The 21,675-nt window shown below is 38.5% G+C and overlaps 1 protein-coding gene across 3 annotated transcripts; it reads left to right on the top strand.

Annotated features, from left to right (window-relative positions):
• Positions 1–14,212: 14,212 nt before the first annotated feature.
• OEP80 (outer envelope protein of 80 kDa) lies at positions 14,213–21,602 on the top strand. Of its 3 annotated transcripts, none has more exons than XM_086635159.1 (18): positions 14,213–14,250; positions 14,353–14,485; positions 14,993–15,673; positions 16,670–16,763; positions 16,906–16,988; positions 17,115–17,212; positions 17,313–17,382; positions 18,037–18,130; positions 18,666–18,747; positions 18,896–18,931; positions 19,120–19,273; positions 19,354–19,494; positions 20,095–20,165; positions 20,278–20,356; positions 20,446–20,561; positions 20,724–20,871; positions 21,035–21,104; positions 21,254–21,602. In XM_086635159.1, exons 3-18 carry the CDS (start codon positions 15,095–15,097, stop codon positions 21,403–21,405), a joined length of 2,067 nt encoding a protein of 688 aa, XP_086491285.1. In that variant the 5' UTR covers positions 14,213–14,250; positions 14,353–14,485; positions 14,993–15,094; the 3' UTR covers positions 21,406–21,602. The 3 variants fall into 3 exon arrangements, with proteins under 3 accessions (XP_086491285.1, XP_086491284.1, XP_086491283.1); XM_086635158.1 differs by having other exon boundaries at positions 18,660–18,747; XM_086635157.1 differs by having other exon boundaries at positions 14,214–14,485; positions 16,879–16,988.
• The last annotated feature ends 73 nt before the right edge of the window (positions 21,603–21,675 follow it).

The raw sequence follows: 21,675 nt of genomic DNA, 5'->3' as shown, positions 1-21,675 counted from the left end.
CCTTCGTAGGGTTGTGGTCGCACCATTATGATCACAATACTCTTAAGTGGTTCAATTTGTAGCTTCTTCATTACTCGATGGCATTTCTCATATTACCGATTCGCCTAGGTTAGCTACTCCTGACAATGTCTTCATATGAGAATCATCTTCTCAAGTGACTTAGGCTCACAAAATTGTACCACAAGTCCATCCATATTGAACAAGTGGACCACGCATATCAATCCTTGATTTTGCTGCCTTAAGTTATTATCGATGTACACATAGTCGTTAGCACCATTTGTTGCTTCGCTCTGAGTCGTTGTCTGACTTGTCTTTCTATGGAGATTAGGTTACTAGTTTCACTATCTTTGTCCTTAATGGACCTATACATCCATATCTATCTTGTAAATTGCTTAACATTTCCCAGTTATCGATCTTTGCAAACTTGTATACTGTCAAAGGTCAACTACACTTAACCTCCACATACACTTTTGTCTTCGGTACTTTCACAACATCAATATGTCATCCTAGCCAAAATTTTGTACTAAAACCTCTTATCAATCCTTGACCGCCCTCGTATACCATCTTGCTCAACAATCAAGGAAAGAAACAACCAACGTCAATCGGTCACCAAGTGTTCCCTTTTCCTAGTAACTCGAAGTCACAAAGTCCATCCACAACCAACGAATGATATGAATCTAAGCCTAATATGGATGCAATTCGTACCTTAATAATGCTCGGTTGATCGGCATCACTATCTTCTGCAAGCAATGTGCTCGCATAGCAAAATCACAATGTAAGTGACCTACCGGTAAAGGAACCATACTCACATTTTGATATTTGAGTGGTCCTTCACACAAGCCTGACTCAGATGTGCTGAGCACATAAAATTCGGCAAAGATAAAATCAAAATCTTAAAATCGCAAACAAGATAAAAGAAAATCAACAAAGTTATTATCTTTCATATTTGGTCTTGAAGCTTTTACGAATTTAACAAGCCTTGGTATTTTTAGTTACCACCCCCATTATTGCACAGAAGTATATTTTGATGCCAGCCAGCCCAATGCACGTACTCATGCTCTGATACCAATTGTGACGCCCCGTGTTCTGAATCACGGTTTGCCAGGCAGTTTATAAAAGAAACTCGGTCTAATACTAACTCAAACTAGTATCAAATATAAACCTAAGCCAAAACTCTCATCACGGGTTACAAATCAAGAACAAACGCAGCGGAAAATCAAATATAGTATAAACCTTTTGAAAACATGCTCGGAAAACGTGTAACCCAAAATGGTTTTCATAAAGTGAAATATAGGAAATTTTAACGGAGTCTCCTCTGTAAATTGAACCCATCAAACCTGAAAAACCTGTCAAACATTCATATATGTTTTCATAAACTCCAACATATCGATCACATCAAATTCAAAGTGAAAGTGTGCATACTACTTACATGTGTACAATCATAAACAAGTGAGAGAACGATCCTAACTATTCTAAATGATACATATATAATATTAACGTCGTGATAAAATTGTAAATTGAAAATATAATAGAAATTATATTCTTACATAATGTGAGCCATCGAAGTAAATTGTGTCACTCCGGGTCACCAATACCTGCAACTGAACAAAAACAAATAGGAATGAGATAACCCGAAGGTCAGCTCAGTAGGATACTTAGACATCCTACCCGCACCACACACATCAACAGTGTAATATGTCAATAGTTATAAGTGTTACATATATATAGAGATATCAATATGCAAACCAACCAAGACAATATAGCAAGATAATTTTCTAGCTTACCAAGATCATGACTGAATACACCCTCAGTCAGACTAACCTACTATTCGGCTAGGAAGAATTGTTCGGCCTTTGTCAGTATGTAGGCAGGCGGTGCCTTATCGAACGTTTGACTACTGTAGTGTACACATGGATCCACGTAATACTCTGGTAAGAGCTTCCGTAACTCTTCCTTCGTCATCATCGCCCATCGGATTAGCTTGTGATCTCAATAGCATCGAATAGTAAATCTCACACAAACAATGATACGCTTAGAATATGTCATGACTTACCCAGACGACTATAAGAGCAACGTCGTGTAGCAGAGTCATATACCTATGGCGATACAACTATCTCATCTTGAGACGCGTCTTACCTCGGGCCAGATCTGACGCTTTCTCGCAAGGTAATTCATTAACCATTCGAAGAATACCGAAACATATGCATGAACCTATAATAATATTAAATGATCTGATAGGCTCCCAAAGCTACAAAAATAGAGCCCTCCTAAAGATCCCATCCACCCAAAGGAGAAGAGCGTTATTGTGTCTCAAGGTAGGGTAAACCCTCTTTAAAGCCAAGCTTTTACAAGTTTCCACTTTCAGGGATTAAGTATTTTCTTATTAAGAAAACTCGGGTAAACACCCTCTTTCAGTTCGGTGAAAACATTGTAACTATCAATTACAACAGAATTTAAACCACACACACTAGTAGCTTAGCAGAATAAATAACCGAGCATGGCATTGGGTCGATCCCCTAATCACTTCAAGAGTCGGAATACCCCAACTTCCATATACTGCGGATCCCATTCTGGGTAAACTGGAATGGTCGTTACCAAATGGCTGGTCATGCACTAGTGTAACCCTTGACATAATTCATGGCTAATCCATAACATAAAAATAAACAAGGGGACCAACCAATTCCCGTCGGAAAACAATCATTACACGTAACACAGATCAAGAGCGATTCCGCCTCCATGTTATACAGGCAGCTCAAGCGATTCCGCCACCACGTGTTTACGAATCACACAAAACGATCACACAGCTCAAGCGATTCCGCCACCATGTGATTATTTTTCAGAAAAACCAATTTGTCACTACAAAAAATATGCCTATTTGGGACAGCCAAAAACCGTCCCCTATGAACAATAATCTGTCCTCAATAGTAATTTGGGACAGTTTCATATCCGTCCCTGTTACTGGCGTCCCAAATACTATTAGGGACAGATATAACGACGGATGGAGCCTGTCACAAGTTGTTTTTGGCGACAACTATTATCCGTCCCTAATAATTTCTTGGGACATTTTTTAACCGTCCCAATTTGTTATTTTTTGTCAAAAAAAAATTACTAAATTCTATTTTCGAGTTTATCTGCAATCATACAAATTTCACATTCCCAATGCACATGGATTATCAATAGTAGAATTTTATTACATAATAATATAACCAATTAAGTTTCAAGTCGAGATTCTCTTTGTACATTGAACAATGTCAGCTGAATATAGTTTATAACACAAGAAAAAAATATTAACAATCATGTAAATTTCTTCAACATCTCTTGCAAACATCATCCATAGTTTTAGCATAGCAAGGTTCTACACTCACTGAAAAAATAAAATGAACCTCATCATATCACAAATATATATAAAATGAATTCATCTAGATGAATTTCGAAAATAAAGGGACTCAAAAAACTTAACAATATGTAGGTGTAATTCAAATGGAAACAAGAAAAGGACCTCACCATACGCTAGTTGTTTTAACAAAAAGTATCACGAGTCCTCATCTGTGACCGCTACTAAACAATTTTACACAAAAACATTAATGAACAAACAAAGTTATGATGATTTAAAGAAAAGTTTAAAATTTGGATCTCAAATAAAAACAGGCAAAGACTAACAGAATCACATGAAGAGATTACAAAGTGCATTTATTGGGCATTTTGGATGGTCAGACCACTGACTTTTGTTATCGAACTCGAATCAATTGTTACTGCCTGCAGACATTATGAATGATAAATTTTTCACCATCGTATAACAAGATTGTGACAAAATATCTTGCTACTAAACAAGTCTAATTATGCTTACCGTTGGTGCTTGTCTTTATTGTTGTCAAAAGAAGTGAAAGAGACCAGGTTGAACAATCAGTATATGAATGGGAAGGTCATTTGAAGAATTTTTGGTTAGAGTTAGAAAAGAATCAGTGAAGAAGATTTACATTTCATATTTTTGTTTTGCAAAAATATCATAAAAGCTGGAAAAGGCAATAAGCAAAACACACAAGAAAAATAGTTTTTTTTTCAGGAAATAAACTTCACCTTGCCATTTTCTCCAAAAGAACAGTCCCTAAATAATACTTGTTCAACAATTTTCTGGAGTAGACGTAAGCCTGCAAATTTCCAGCATCGTAGTGGTTTTATGAACTCATAAAAACAAAACAAAATGAGGTACTTACACAAATACACCAGTTGAAGTCGGCTCAAGATCATCTTCCTCCTGAATCTAAATTATGAACAAGTCAAGAAACAAAAATAGAGTAAATATATGATTCCAACAACAAAATACTCTCCAAGAGAATAAATAAACACAATCTTACCCTTGTAAAAGTCTACTAATGTCTTCATGTCATACTCACATTTTCTTTTCTCCAAATACTACATAATTAATCAGAAATGGGTATCATTATAGAATGAATACAATTTAGTTTGAACTTAGAAAAGAGAAACGATATAAATTATACCGGCTTTAAGTAAAAATGTACAAAATGAGTACCTATGTTGCCAATCATTCCTTTTCGGGACCTTCTCTTAACTACTACGCTGAATTAACCTCTTAAGATAAATCATTTGGCGTTTTTGAACAAGACCGAGAACTGGAGCATTAAAAGTGTGCATATTTAAATGCCAAAATCCTACAGTTCGTTGCTTCTTCACTCTAAAGTTATCTGAGGGGATCCATAAAGGCCCAATGAAATGAATTTTGTTCAAGAAACCACCATGTATATATGGAGAAGAACCCCAACAAACTCATGAAATCAGTTTATCAGTGATGGTAAGAGTACCTAAAGTCTGTTAAATACTATAAGACACTTATTCTTTTCGCCAACGTTTGTGTAACTATCCATCATAGTATGATATATCTCAATGGGAGCATCAATCTCTTCTTCTTCTTCCATCTCTCTGACTAAATCTCCAGCTCGGGTCGTTTTAGATGTTTGTTTCGCTACATTTTAACATTTTTAAGAAGATAGGCTAACTATTATGTTTCAGTTATGCAAGTATTGTAGGATAAGATCAATAAAAATATAAGTTCAAGTTTAAGGATTGTAAAGGAATTCTTTTCCAAGCCTTTTTTTAAAGCTTAAAAGTTCAGGTTGTGCAAGGCATATTGTTAAGAAGGCATGGAGGCAGCAAGACCTTTGCAAAGATGAACTTGTCAAAGAGCTAAAGAGCAGCTCTGGGACATACACCAATACATAGATAAGAACTATGAGAAGCTATATGACATAAACTAATATATTGATGATAGTCTTAACCCTCTTATAATTTCTATAATTTCTTACCTTCCTCATCTCTACGGGGCTTGCAAAGGTACTACACCAGATTTAGGACAACAACAAATAGTTAAACATAAGTAGACCTCAACAAATATAACACACAGGAAAAAAAATCTTTCAGTCAAATTAACGAACATGTCAAGATCAAAAATTATAACTAGAGATAATGTAACAAAACCATCTGTTTCTTCATGGTAGAGGATTAAGAAAGTGCAAAATAGAAAAGTAATAATGGAATTGATTGAAACTAACTTGTTACCGTTCGATTGAATAGAAAAAATCCGAAATGTAATTGATGGAGCTTCAATTTGGATGGAAAAAAAACGATTTCTTGTAGCCGGTAGTAGTGGCCCCTTTGGTTTTGTAGTAGTAGAAGAAGTCAACCCTAATCTCTGATTGATCTAGTAGAAGAAGAAGAAGAAGAAGCAAACCGTAGTGGTGAAACCGAAAAGAGAAAAGATTTGGCTAGATGGAGAAGAAAGAAACTAGAGAGAGAAAAAATGGGAGTTCTTTTAGGGTTTTTTTAGTTACTGAGCTACACGTCCTTAGCAAGTTTATTAGGGACAAACATTAATTAATTGTCCCTATTCTAAATGTGTTGGGGACTGACGAAAAATGTGTGTCCCTATTGGACCTTTTTTTTGTAGTGTGTTTTGAAAAGATAAACATCCATAACAGAGAACACGCCACATACATTCACATCATATCATATCATGCCATAATTTGAACTAGAGAACAATAAAAAAGAATATAATAAATATATATATATATAAAGTGGCGAAATGGAGAATACCCGTTCTCAAAGTAAGATTCATAGGATCCTACCTCTTCTTGCGCCTCCAATAGTGCTCTTGACTAAGCTCCATCTCTCCTCGAACTCCTTATTGCAGTGCATTAGTCCTACTGAAATATAAAAGGGCAAAACAGTCATTTGACAGTTACATAACTGTCAAGAGTCCTCTTGCAGAGCAAAAATGCATAAAATGAATGAAACTATACTAGGAATGACCTATTGACACTATAAAGTTCATTGATCCACTAAATACCTGAAAGGCGTACAAACTAATCAACCAACTTCTCACAAACTCTATTTTACATTTCAGAGTCTTCATAAGCTGACAAATCATGTAATAAATCCGATAATATGAATCTATAACTCAAACTGTACATTCATATGAAATATGACAAAGTTCGGGTAACTATCTCTATTTCAATTCATTCCCAAAACTAGTCAAAATATGAAATTCGAACTATAAAATAATTCGGCAACAACCCGTGTATATATGGACACCCCAAAATAGTCCATAACATCCTAAACATGATCTTGAACATAAATTATTCGAAGAAACTAAAGAATAACTACTCCAAATTATGAGTCTAAAAGAGATTAAACCCAACTATACGGTTATCGATATAACTATCAAATAACCATCAAATTCGAACGAAATAGAAATTTCTGAACTGCTAGATATGTAGAAAAAATCGAATGGGATTACGTGAAACAAGTTTCATTAAATACCGACGAAAACTCGCGAAGAAATCGACGACGAAATTTTTGGAACCCTTCACGGCTAAAAACTCATTTTATTCTCTTCGTATTGTTGCTTAGGATTTAGGTTTGAATACAAAAGGGAAAGTGGGATTTAGGGTGGCAACGTGTGTAGGGGAGGTGGGTTTGCGTTTTGAGTTTAAAAGAAAGGTTTGATTGTCATTTGTCTTCATCTAAAGTGGCCACATTATATAATTATTTAAGTCCTTCACTTATATACACTTCATAAACAAATCCCACCATATATATAACCCACTATTTTAGCCTCCATTAATTGCATTATGACCCCCAATTTAACCTCCTGACCCTTGGTCTAACCATTTCTTTTCTTTTTCATCCCACAGTCCTTATTAATTCGATAAAGAAGAAAATTACTGAATACGAAACGATAGCCAAACCATGTACGATCTTTCCACGTGACCAATCAAAATTCATAATTTCTCAAGATTTATCCAATGAGCTGTCTGTATCAACCAAAATAAGTGTTCAACCCCAAAACCCAAAATAAAATACTAACTCGGTTCGACGCTCCAACTCGTCCGATTTTTCGACTCAAAGGTCTGGGCGCTTTAAACATGATAATATTACATTATTTAAAGAAAAAAATAATGTTTACAAATATAACACTATTCTGAAAAACGTTAGATTTGGCCAAACACTTTATCAGATTCTTCATCAAGTAGTATATCAAATTCAGCGGAAGATATGTGAGCAAATCGACCGTCGTATATATCTCACTCACCTTCCAAGACACAATCCTTTGGAATGTCAATTTCAGGATTATTGTCGTAATCAATGGGAAATAATTCGGTCTCTGATTCAGTATGATGTATTTACACTTCCTTAACTAGATAATCAGACACATCCAATCTAGTGTTATTGGAGGGGTCAACTATCTCCTGGTTCATTTCTATATTGGTCGTTGATTTCTTTAACGAGGTTTGGTAAATGTCTACAACATGTTTTGCAGTTTCACAAGTCCTTTGCCAATGACATGTTGTGGGGATAAGAAATCGTGGGCCAAGAAGTCAGCTGGACCGGGTCGTTGACCGGACGTCGAACCTCCACCTGTTAATATTTTTGCGGGCACCGACGACGTCTTTGGGCTTAACCTGTGACAAATAAGACAAGAACACACGTGACCGTGAGGTCTTAGGGGACACCGGGATGGTGCTGGCCTAAGGGGACTCCGACGGTCAAGTCAGTAAGCTTGCAAGAGAAGTGAAGGGTACGTGAAAGATTAAGCTTGGAATGTTACCGTTGGTTGGTGTCGGAGTTTAGGCACGGCTCGTAGAGTGGCCGGAGCTCGCTCTCTACGGATTGATTGACTTATTGGAGAGAGGGTGTTCACAATACTCGTGGATGAGACAACCCTGTTGAGATAAAGTGGTTCGCTTACCTTGTCAGGAGAGAGAAAGACGGGTCGTACTCCGATGAGTAGTCGTAGGAGAGATAACGATAGGTCGTCCTCCTTTGATTGTAAGTCGACCTCCTTTGATGAGCAACCGTGAGGAGTGAGAAATATGTGTCGACTTCCTTTTGATCACTCGTATGCGGTTCAATGGATATTAGATTAGTCGATCACAGAGAAAGGACAAGACAATAGTAATAGTGGGGGTGTCGTAGACGACTGATTGGTCCCTCTGTATGAGAGAGAAAATGATGGGTGTACTCGATGATCGGTGATCGAGTGTGAAGTTGGATGATAATATTGAGTTACTCGATGAGTTTGCCTCAGATCAGATGATCTTGGAGTGCTTGAGAGCGATGTCAAGTGGAATATGGGGTATCTTCAGCGATGACCAGATGGTCGAGTGTATTTGTCGAGAATTGGATGATAATGTTAAGTACTACATGATGTGTTTGGCGATAACCAGATGATCTGTATCATCTTCTTCTTGGTCCTTTTATAGAGTCTTCGATCGACTGCTACTCGGTGATGAGTTGTCATCTTTAATGGTGGTAACGCATGAGTTGTCACCATTAATATGGATTCCGTAACCCCCTGACGGATATATCCGGGATATTGTCATCTTGAATGACTGTAACGTCTCTCCAACGGATATACGGTAGGAAGTCCGTTGAGGATTTGAGGCGGACCTCTTTATCCAGAGCTGGATGTGCTTTCGTACTTAGGTTGATGAGGAGGCGAGGGTGGACCTCTTACTCCAGGGCTGAAGTGTTTCAATATTTCAGCCTGGTAAGGGGGCGAGGGCAGACCTCTTCCTCCAGGGCTGGAATTGCTTCTTTACATTGGCGTTGCTTAGGAGCACCCGAAGGTAAATGGGTCGGGCCCATTAGCCCTTAGTTCATGGGCTTGATCACCAAGTAAGCCCATTAATCATGAATTTCTCGGGGCACTCCTGGTGACGTATTTTGGTCCATACACCTGTCATATCACATCTATAACATGACTATAGTTTGCATTTCACGTGGTTCATTTAATGCCCTTTCTCCTTTATCTTGTCGATTAGATGGATGAGGTCTAGTACTCGATTTATTATAACGTCCACGTCGACCACGAGCACACCCACCAGAGTGGTAGCCACCACTTCCATTATTCCAATTTTGATTGTTACCACGACCACGTTCTCCAAAATGGTAACCACCACATGTAGTAATTTGTAATTGTTACCACGACTGTGTCGTTTAGAGTGGTGCCCACCACCTCTATCACTTCTGTTGTGATCGTGATTGCCACAGCCACCTCGCCCATTTCTTATATTAGAGAAAGATGCTACATAAATTTTTAGATATCCCTGAATAACCATTGGACGAGTCTCTTAATTTTTCATTATAACCTCATGATTTTGTTCAGCAACAAGAAGACATGAAATTAAATCAGAATGACATTTAAATTTCATACTACTATATTGTTCCTGCAAGTTCCAATTAGAAGCATTCAAAGTAGAAAACGTTTTCTCCAACATCTGTTGTTAACTAACAGATAAACCACAATGTGTCAATTTTGTGGGTTTCATAACATAATAGTACTATATTCTGAAGCAGTTCCATAATCATGTGGTCTGAGGTGTGGCGAGTCATTTAGAGACTTAGAAAGAATAACCCTTTTTAAATGGTCAAAACGTTTCTTTAGACCGATCCACCACAAATATAGGGTCTCTCGTATTTAAATATTCTGACTTTAGATCTTCGCGTAGATGGTGTCTAATAAAATTCAGTGCAACTGTACGATTTTGAGAAGTTTCATTATTACCTTCTACTGTGGTCCTCTTTAGATTTTTTCCTCCAAATATGATTCAATATTAAGTGTCCAATTAATATATTTCTTTTTTTTTTTGAAAAATAATTAATATAGTTCTTTTTTTCTTGAAAAATAATTAATATAGTTCTTTCCTCCTAAATCGGGAGCTGCAAAATTGATATTAGTTTTTTTTTTGTTGAAGGCAAAATTGATATTAGTTAGATTCGACATTTGAAAGACAATAACGAAACTTACCTTGATCTTCGGATAACCTTCAAGACAATTCATCATCTATAACTAAATCTCTTTACACGCTTGTGGAAACTATCGTGTTGATAACGTATTGTATAGTAAACTAAAATTTGATAGTGAAAGAGATAAAATGATGTCAAAGTATAAAAACTTTATAACTAAAGTAGCATATAACCTTTATATGTCCTCTCTGACCATCAAGTACTAAAGGGACATCTCATATAGCTTGTGTATTAATATAGGCATACATATAATTTTGTCAGCAACCACTAGATTAATCATTGCTCAATTTTTTAAGATTCCTCCTACGTAGATTTTTCTAGTAACGTTATTAAGTTTTGTAAGGTTAATTTTGTGCTTAATTTCTGGCCAGACCCATGGGCAGGGATGGGATTTTGGCTAGTGGCCTGGTACCTGCCAAAATGCGCCACATCCGAAGGATCCGTGGACGCTCGGTGACCGAGTCGGTCAAAACTCGCCCAACCGATATATGTTTAGTAAATGTACGCGGACAAGGGGGCCTAATCGGGATAGCGCCCGAGTCTGCCTGTTTAGGTTGTCCGCTTACCCGTCTGTGATACTCGCTCACAATAAATATGAACCATTAAATATTTAAAGTAAGATGGTAGTTGTGTTTACCAAAAACTACACCAGGGCCCTCGGCGATAAAGTGTCCATTGAGACGACCCGACGTAACACACTTGTTCCCGTTGGCCCCAACTCAGAAGTCTCTCAATGGGCTCTTGTCGACTGAACCCCTTAAACTCGTGTCAAAGCCCAACACGTGCAAAGAGTTCTCACATGCACAAAACTCCACGTGTTTGAATCTCTACACATCCAGAGCTCGAGACGTCTAAATGTCCACGCACCACGTGGAGTAGGTCACTTAATGAAGAGATCCTCTACGTGTCCAATACACTCGAGATGACAGAGATCTCAAACTTGGTCAACAAGCCTCCAAAGGCAAACATTTCCCTCATTGATGACACTTATAGCGTGGCAACATCTCACCCGTTGGTGAGATCGTATACACGCACACTCAGATCAGTTATCAGATGACATCACCCCCATCCCAGGTATCATGCTATGCATTCACTCCGTAACAGTCAGCCATTACTCCATCTAACGGATCACTAGTCATGCCTATATAAAGAGGATCATCTCCATTTCTCAAATCATCAAAAGCAGATAAAGCAACTCTTACTTTTTCTTCTCCACTCGCTCACTGTTGTTTGATTGTTCTTGAGACGTTTGCATACGAGTTCGCCTGGTTCTGGTTGTTGACACTACTAGACGTCCTCAAAGGTATTAAAGTTTTCTCCTTGCTCGACGCTTCCTGAGATCTTTAAGGAGACCAGAGCTTTCTCGACCCTGTGGTAACATCTAAAGCTCACACCTCTGATCATCTTCTCCCGTAGACTTTAGCTCCGACCATTCTACCAGCCTAGTCATTCTCCGACTACACGTCAACGGTGACATCTCTAGCATTTCATTTATTATCTCTTATTACAGTTTGCTAACTTGACCGTCGGAGGCCCCTGGGCAGGCACCATCTTGGTGTCTTCCAAGCCTTCACAGGTTTGTTCGTGTTTGTTCACCTTCTTTTGCAGGTTTTTTCTAGACGTTGCTGGTGCCCATCAATCAAGATCTTGACGTTTGGAATTCCAGAAGACGTTCACGCTTCCAACCTTCTGACTTCCGACCTGTAGACTTCCTACCGTCTACAGTAGTGTTGAATTAGATTAAGCTAGCTATGGCATATAACCTTCGAAATCAGAAGAAGTCCAACCGTTTTATTTTCTCTTCTATGCGGCTCTCTTTTAGTCATGTCTCTTTTAGGTGGCGAAATCCTACCCTTAATTATAATCGATGTTCCACTCTTTTTTGATTTATCTCTGAGAACTCTGAGAAGCTTATTACTAATTGACGATCCTTTTATCTCGGTTTTTTTAATTTTGTTATTATTGTAAACTAAATTAATGAATTTGGTGACTTTTTTTTCGACAAATTACGGTGTATACCTGGTGCCCACCAGATCGGTGTCCGGCTAAAAAAACGTACACAGACAGACATTTTTACAGAGAAAAACTGAAATGGCCGCCTGTATTGTCCGGTTGCCAGAGTGGACAAGTTTGAGTTGCTTCTGTGCCCGAACCTGATGGGTAGTTGTTCATGGACTACCCCCCGTCCGGACCGTTTCCCATCCCTAGGGGTGTACTCTAGTCGAGCCGAGCCGAGTAATAAGATGTTCAAGCTCGGTTCGTGTATGTGACGCCCCAAGCCCAGCAGTTCCGATATTGTCCTCCCTTTCGCCATTACCCTCGCACGGATGGTAGGAGGTTTTGTTCGTGGCGAAAGCACTCCCAGCTCCCCCAAAAGGCCTCGGCACTTACCAAGCTTGAGCATACACCTATAGCCCAGACTCCGAACACTCTCGTGAGCGATGTGGGACTATCACAATCTTGTGACGCCCCAAGCCCAGCAGTTACCGATATTGTCCTCCTTTTCACCACCACCCTCGCACGGATGGTAGGAGGTTTTATTCGTGGCTAGAGCACTCCCAGCTCCCCCAAAAGGCCTCGGCACTTACCAAGCTTGAGCATACACCTATAGCCCAGGCTCCGGACACTCTCGTGAGCGATGTGGGACTATCACAATTCCCCACCCTCAGCGAAGATCCGTCCTCGGCTCTGATACCACTTGTGACGCCCCAAGCCTAGCAGTTACCGATATTGTCCTCCCTTTCGCCACCACCCTCGCACGGATGGTAGGAGGTTTTGTTCGTGGCGAGAGCACTCCCAACTCCCCCAAAAGGCCTCGGCACTTACCAAGCTTGAGCATACACCTATAGCCCAGGCTCCGGACACTCTCGTGAGCGATGTGGGACTATCACAGGCACTTACCAAGCTTGAGCATACACCTATAGCCCAGGCTCCGGACACTCTCGTGAGCGATGTGGGACTATCACAATATAGTAGGCTGGGAGTGCTCTCGCCACGAACAAAACCTCCTACCATCCGTGCGAGGGTGGTGGCGAAAGGGAGGACAATATCGGTAACTGCTGGGCTTGGGGCGTCACAAGTGGTATCACAGCCGAGGACGGCTCTTCGTTGAGGGTGGGGAATTGTGATAATCCCACATCGCTCACGAGAGTGTCCGGAGCCTGGGCTATAGGTGTATGCTCAAGCTTGGTAAGTGCCGAGGCCTTTTGGGGAAGCTGGGAGTGCTCTCGCCACGAACAAAACCTCCTACCATCCGTGCGAGGGTGGTGGCGAAAGGGAGGACAATATCGGTAACTGCTGGGCTTGGGGCGTCACAGTGTATTTGACTGTTTGCTCGAGCTCGTTCGAGTAATTGTCCACTTGTTCAAGCTCGACTCGTATAAGTTTGAAAGAGCTCGAGCTCTCATTGTTTTAAGCTGTTTATCAAAATACTTCAAATTAAAAGAACTTCCTAAATTATGAAAATACTTCAATGATCATTTGTCACATACAATAATAATGATTAATGAATCATATTCCAATAATCTTTTAATGGTTGATATTTCATGTACAAGTTTCAATACCAATGCGTAATTATGTACTACACTATTATAATAGTATATTAAACGAGTTGTTCACGTGTAGCTCGGGATACATTAAAGAATGATCAAGTTCAGCTCGTTTACATAACTGAGTATGATTTTGGGCTCGTGTTAAGATCGTACTCATTAATCTCCGAGTCGAGCACGAGCAATAGTCGAGCCAAGCTTGAGCAACTCGTTAAAAGCTCGGTTTGTTTACACCTCCCTCGCGGAGCCGTGTGAAGCAACCTTGGTAATTCTCTTTTAAGAGTAGGGGCAATTTTGGTATTGCATCTGCTGTATTCTTTTTTTTTTTTCCTTTAATCGAAGCCACACCAGCAAGGAGGAGCTGAGAGCAACTGTTCTGGTAGGGTTTATCTTTAATCTTCACTTTATCTCTCTCAAGGATTTCCGGTGATTTCTGGTGAGGGTTTCAAGTTGCATTTTCTCTCAAATCTTTCTCAAACAGAAAAGTAGACGACAACAAGGAGCCCAGCTGCCGAGCAACTAGGGTTTTATCTTAAATCTTCACTTTCTCTCTCAAGGATTCGGTTGAACTTTCAATTTTGGAATCCTCCAACGTTGGGATACTCACATTTCTGGTGAGTACTCAGATACTTGATTTGATTCTGACCACTTTGATGTGTAAAATTGATGAGTCTCTCTGAGAATTGTGGAGATGATTTAAATTGTTTCGTAGCCCAACTGTTTGATGAAATTCCTCTTTTAAGTTCTTGTTTGCAGACACTTGAAGGTTTGAAATTTCAAATTGATGAGTCTCCTCTTAAGAATCATGATTCCTACTTTCTTTTAAGCGTATATAAGTTCAAATTTTGTAAATAGTCAAAATGTTCATTCGTTGATTGATGGTTATGATTTATGAATCATGATTCTTACTTTCTTATAAGTTATAAATCTTAGATAGGTTCAATATTTGTTAATTAGTCGAATGTTGGTTTGTCAATTGATGGTTATGATTTATGATTCTTAATTTCTTATAAGTTATGAATCTTAGATATGTTCGAGTTTACGAGTTGATGTTCATTTGTCGATCGATGGTTATGATTTATGAATTATGATTCTTAAGTTGTTTCCTCTCACTACCCCAGGTCTTCACTAATCGGAAATGGCAGAAAACTAGGGTTTTAGCTCGACTTTAAACCTTCCAAAACCTTGAAATTGGTTTTGACCGAGAAATCAATTACTCAAAAATGGGAAAAGATGAGGATATTCGATTCATCTCTTCTTCGATCAAGCTACAATCTATGCTCCTACAAAATTCCCGTCCAATCATCTCCAACTTACCATTTTGCTCCCAGACTCTATCCACAAATCTCAGTAAAACCAAAGAAATTATCGATGATTTCTTCACATCGATACGAACTCGTAAAAAACCTCAAAGATTCCTTTCCAAATCTTCTCTCCTTTGTTCATCTTCTTTAGCTTTAACCCAACCAGAAGAATCATCGAATCAAAGGGGTGTACCATCGGAAGTTAAAGAGCAACCCCAATTGAAGGGAAGTAATGTAGCTCAAAGTCGACATGGAAGAGAAGCTGAAGAGAGGGTTTTGATTAGTGAGGTTTTGATTAGAAATAAAGATGGTGAGGAGCTTGAAAGGAAGGATCTTGAAGCTGAGGCAGCAGATGCTTTGAAGGCTTGTCGACCGAATTCTGCCCTAACTGTGCGTGAGGTCCAAGAGGATGTTCATAGGATAATGGAACGTGGGTATTTCAGCTCTTGTATGCCTGTTGCCGTTGACACCCGAGATGGAATACGATTGATTTTTCAGGTACATTTCGTTCAATTTAATGGATTTTTCTTGTTTCTTAATACTTTTGACAGTGAATTAGACAATTAGTCGAACAAAGTAGTATTACGGGGTTGTTCTAAACTATGTCATGAAACTACCTACAGATCACGGTTGTTGTGCCCTTCTTACAATTTTTTTTTTTGCATCCACATGGTTATTTGACATGATTATGAACATATGGATGAATAGTTCCAAACTTATGTCATTAAAAGCTATGTCTATGCTAGGCGATCAGGGTTGCAAAGGCATTGAATTGCTTGAAAATTCCCCAGATATACAATTGCATCCATGCCATGGTTGCCTAGGCAATTACCTAGTTTCAACCCTGAGAAGGTCCTATGCGAGTCCGACTTAGGATCTGGGCTGATAGGTGAAGAATTTCTTTAGGGTTTGTGTAATATACTAATCTATGTGATGCGTTGAATGATTTTAAAATATGCATAGTAGTTAAAAAGGAATATTTCATACAAGGAAAACATGTGATACTGATCGCACATGTGGAAAAGTTAGAGAAGGTCTATTTCCTAGACAATTTTGGTGAGGTACCTGCAATCCCTGAATCAACATGTTTAAACTTTTTCCGTAGTATCTTATGTAAAATCTAATGTGATACCATATATTTTTATGTTGATGATGCAAAAAGTTTGCTTACTTTTAAGTTTGTTAAGACTTGATTAGTTTTCTCCTCCTTTAGCCGACTACAGTTGGGTTTCGTTCTTTCACGCTTGTGTTTTTGGAATTCAAATTCGTCTGGAGAACCCAATATATCAGGGATATTTATTTAGTACTTTAACTGTATTTAGAGATTGTACAATTTTTCTAGGTCGGCTGAAAGTACTCGATGTTACTTTACATTTCTTAGATGGTTAAATTATTTTGTATTCCTTTCTATTCATTTGAAAATGGAAACAGAGAAAAGTCTTAAAACTTTGCTGTTTAATGAGTTTGTTATGGTATGGATTCCATGCTCGTAAGGTAGAAACAAATCAAGAATTCCAAGGGCTGATATGTGAAGGAGCAAATGTTCTTCCAGCAAAGTTTTTAGAGGATGCATTCCATGACGGATATGGTAAGCTTCTCAAGGAGTTTACAAGTTTCACCAAATTGATAGAAATGATGTTTCTGCTATTCTTTTTCTTCTTTAGCTCGAAAATAAAAAGAATGGTTGGAAGTTCCTCAGTTAGTTAAACTTTCGGTATCAAGTTGTGCAGGAAAAGTTGTGAATATTCGGCGTCTGAACGAAGTGATAAACTCCATTGACGGGTGGTATAGGGAGCGTGGCCTATTTGGTTTGGTTTGTTCCTCATTTTTCGCACAATAAGTTCCGGAAATTTGTATTGGTTTCTCATATCGTTAGCACCACTCTCGACTGCCTTTGTTAATGAATGTTTTTTTTTTCTGTTATTTGTAATCTTTGCAGGTTTCAGATCTTGAAATTCTTTCAGGTGGGGTTATTAGGCTTCAAGTATCAGAAGCAGAGGTGAATAATATCTCTATACGCTTTCTTGATAGGAAGACGTAAGAAACTGCCTCCAGATCTCCCTCATTTTTGATGATTACTGCAATCTAATTTAGTTAGAGTGCGTAAGTAATTTGATACACGTTTGTTGCTTTTCAGAGGTGAGCCAACTACTGGGAAAACAAGGCCAGAGACTATTCTTCGGCAGCTTACAACAAAGAAAGGGCAGGTATATATAGGGGTCAAATAGGCAAAGTGATGAAGTGACCATTAGTATTTGTATTGAGTCTTACTAATGGCATCAATGCATGTGCCCAAAATAAGGAAACCACCCTGCCCTGCTTCCTTAACTATATGCATGTCCTTGTGGTCCAAATCACCGACAGGTTAATGTTTCCCATCTTAAAGGCAACCAAAAGATGGGTGTTGGATGGACTCTCGTAGTTGCGTATAAAAACATGATTTTATGTACCATTCCGATGAACAGTCTAATTTGTTAACATTTAATTTAAAAAATAAAAGAGTAAAAGTTCTCGTTCTTTTATTATACTTGCTGTCCAATTATATGAGTTATATTGTAAAAGACATGCTTACTTGCTACTTGATTTGCTTATATTTCTATATCCATATTAGTGGTAGACTTTATGTACCTTTTACTTTGTATTACAATGTTATTAGATTCTCTCAAATCAAGGTTATGCCTCTACTATATGTGGTGATGCCACACCTTGCCTCGTCAAAAAAACGCTGCTTGACGCTGAAAAAAGTTTCTTAGACATTAGTTATATCCCAAAGGGCAGTTACTTTGTAAATAGATTAATGTATATTTGTGGTAAACTTAGGCTAATTTATAGTTATCTCCCCTATTGTGGTTCTCCTTTAGGTATACAGTATGCTTCAAGGTAAAAGAGATGTGGAGACCGTATTGGCTATGGGAATTATGGAAGATGTTAGCATTATCCCGCAGCCAGCTGGAGGTAAACTTCCATTCACCTGAAATAACATGAGTCTGAGTCTTTGCCTCAAATAACATATGAGTCATGCATTGCGTTTGTAAGTGAAAACATGCATTGTGTTGAATGTGTTAATCTCCTTGGTTCTGGAGAAGAATTTTCTAGTTGTGAGTCTGTGACACTTAAGTTTTAGGTGTTGCATGGAACTGAAGCTGCACCAAACAGCGGAAACTACCTTATTTCTCCAAAACTCATCCAGTTTGAGGGAAATGAACCAATGACGAGCTACCATAGAGTTCTGTTTTAAATGAACAGTCCTGTGATTTTGTTCTTCGTTGAACTAGCTTGTATGCATTGGCTTCATAATTAGAATCTTACTTATGTTCCATGTATTCGTCATTGGTTATGAGCGGCATACGAGAACTTCAACTACTAATCCCATTTTGCTGGCTTTCACATTAAAAATCATGACATGCATCTTTTCTAAAGCTGCACAGATCCGGGCAGATATTATGCATATCTTTTCTTTGGAACTCATATTTCTTCTGGAAAGTTGTAGATACTGGCAAAGTTGATTTGACAATGAATGTTGTCGAGCGTGTTAGTGGAGGTTTCTCTGCTGGTGGCGGAATTTCTAGTGGGTGAGTGGTGTTATCAAGGTGCAATAAGTAATAACTTATAAGTTGAATGTACAGCTTTACTATTAAGTTTCACTCTTACCTTGAAACCAGATTGGTGTCTTCTATGTGCGGTGGTGATATGATACTTATTCTGTATGTTTTGATGCAGGATAACTAGTGGCCCTCTGTCCGGATTAGTTGGAAGGTAACATTTATCATGTTATTCGCTACATAACTATACCTCAATGTATCTCGTTCAGTCGTTCTGTATGTGCTGTGATTATTAAGTTATTAATTTAACTCAGTTTTATCATATGAGTGTTTCTCTTTGAAATTGGTTTGCAGCATTGCTCATCTTTTAATAATGGTGTCTCTTTGAAAATTGGTTTGCAGCTTTGCTTATTCTCATAGGAATGTTTTTGGGAGAAACCAAAAGCTTAATGTTTCATGGGAAAGGGGGCAAATTGACTCCATTTTCCGCATAAATTACACTGACCCATGGATTGAAGGGGATGACAAGCGTACATCAAGATCGATCATGATTCAGGTAATCCAAGGTTTGTCAATCTATGTTAAGTACCAGTATTGATAGATCACTGACATGCAGAGTTGTTTGTTCACATGTAGAACTCAAGAACGCCAGGAACACTAGTTCATGGAAATCAACCTAATAATAGTAATGTGACAATTGGCCGCGTTACAGCAGGTATCGAATTCAATCGACCTTTCAGGCCGAAGTGGACAGGAACAGCTGGAATTATTTTTCAGGTACTGTGTGGAACCATTGTGAATGCTGAGAAGTTAAAAGTCAGATTCTATTAATAAAATATATGAATTAATAGAAACTCGCTCCGTCGACATTTGTGTTCCCTATTTTGAAAACTCAACTTTGTAAGGGAACATCATTAACTTGTTTAATCACATTAAAGAACTGTTTTTTCAGTTTTATCCTTATAAACATTTATACAACACAATTAATGAAAGAGTAAAAGATTTGTCATTGAACTTTTAGTAATGGGTATTGTTGGAAAGAGTGAAAATTCTTATACTCTTCTCTACTTTTAGAAATAGTACTCTTAAAATTGGACAAACCAAGAAGGAAATTAGGACACACAAATGTGGATGGAGGGAGTAATTTGTTTACGTTCCTTAAATGGACTTGGCTACATATATATACATGTAACTGGAGTACTAGATTCCACTTACATCATGTGTAGTTATTCACTTATTTTCTATAGCTTCACAAAAATATTATCTTTTCTTTTACAAAGATTTTGTATCACTTCGTTATTTGAGGGAATGGGCACCTGAATGGGCTTCTTTTTATTTGTTGTTATAAACTCCATTTAATCGTCTAAATCTTATCAGCGTGCTGGGGCTCGCGATGAGCAAGGAAATCCTCTTATCAAGGATTACTACAGCAGCCCACTTACTGCTAGGTATGGATATGACTTATCAGTCTTTTGCAAAAATGTAGTTACACTTGAGATAATATTTATTTTAGACATTGAACCTAATATCTGTTATATGTTCTACTTCCTGATCTTCTAGTGGCAATTCACATGACGACATGCTGCTTGCCAAACTTGAGGGCGTTTACACTGATTCTGGTGACCGTGGGTCTTCGCTGGTCGGTTTTTGTTCTTAACTTTCTAGTTCGACACTTCTTAATATTTCATATTTGGGTTTCATGTGATTCTCCTCTCTATCTCTTTACAGTTTGTATTGACCATGGAGCAAGGACTCCCTGTTTTGCCTGAGTGGTTGTGTTTCAACAGAGTGAATGCTCGTGCTAGGAAGGGTGTTGATGTCGGTCTTGCTCGGTTTCTTTTGAGGTATCTCTATTTTCTTCATTCTGTAGGATGCAAGAAGATGTACAAACAGAACGGGATAGCGGAACAACATTTCAGTTCTGGTTAATGCTTATTCATGGAAAGGTAAACTGAGTAATATGCCTAGAAGACCTGATTCTACTGTTGGTTTCATTGCCCATGTAGTTTGTCTGGTGGTCATGTGGTGGGCAATTTTTCTCCTCACGAAGCCTTTGCTATTGGTGGAACCAACAGTGTCAGAGGCTATGACGAAGGTGCTGTGGGATCTGGTAGATCTTATGTTGTCGGAAGCGGAGAAATCTCCTTCCCTATGGTATGTTAAGCAGATAATTTCATCTTTAAAAACATGTTTCCACTTCTTACCATGCCCCGTAAGGCTCGCCGCTTTTTCTAAGCATGAAAACTGTCATGGACATTTGATCTTCACAGTTTTAGCTATATATTTACCATACCTTTCCTGGTTCTGTCTTTTGCAGTACGGGCCAGTGGAAGGGGCACTTTTTGCTGACTATGGTAGTGATCTTGGATCAGGCCCAATGGTCCCTGGTACGTCATTTCGAATATAATCATTACAGTTTCTAAGCATTAACTAGCTTTGGTAGTGTGATGGTTGAAAAGAAAAATTCATACTATCTGCCAATATAGAAAATTTAAGTTCCTGATTTCCTTTGGTTTATACACATAATATATATCAGGTGATCCTGCTGGAGCAAGGTTCAAACCTGGTAGTGGTTATGGATACGGGTTTGGGATCCGGGTTGACTCTCCCTTGGGCCCTCTTAGATTGGAGTATGCATTCAGTGAGAGGGCAAAAAGATTTCATTTTGGAGTCGGGCACCGTAACTAGGCCTTTTCGTTTCGAACTTCATCCACATTCTTTTGTTCATTCTCCGTGTTTCTTGGAATGAACTAGCTCTGGTGGTTGTAGTGTTAAAGAAAGAATCATAATTTAGTGCAATTGTGTTGGGGCTGTCTCTTATCCAACTGAAGTGCAGCAAACTGAGATTTTGAATATGAAATGATTATTTAAGTGTTTTTTTTTTTGTAATGCCTTAATCTAAATTTCAGCTGAATGCAACCAAAAGAGCTTATGGAAGCTGGAGGGCTACCCCTAGAG

This window comes from Eschscholzia californica, unplaced genomic scaffold, assembly GCF_041429995.1.
Source record: "Eschscholzia californica isolate CP2 unplaced genomic scaffold, dmEscCali1.0.p SCAF_4, whole genome shotgun sequence".
NCBI lineage: Eukaryota > Viridiplantae > Streptophyta > Magnoliopsida > Ranunculales > Papaveraceae > Eschscholzia > Eschscholzia californica.
Note: the sequence above shows the minus strand (reverse complement) of the source record. Positions and strands in the feature narration are given on the sequence as shown.

Bases quoted from the DNA above. Each gene is read 5' to 3' on its own strand.
- OEP80 (XM_086635157.1), top strand. From the start codon at position 15,095: ATGGGAAAAGATGAGGATATTCGATTCATCTCTTCTTCGATCAAGCTA. The intron at 18,932-19,119 runs GTAACATTTATC...ATTGGTTTGCAG, and splicing joins CTGTCCGGATTAGTTGGAAG to CTTTGCTTATTCTCATAGGA. The intron at 20,872-21,034 runs GTATGTTAAGCA...TGTCTTTTGCAG, and splicing joins GAGAAATCTCCTTCCCTATG to TACGGGCCAGTGGAAGGGGC.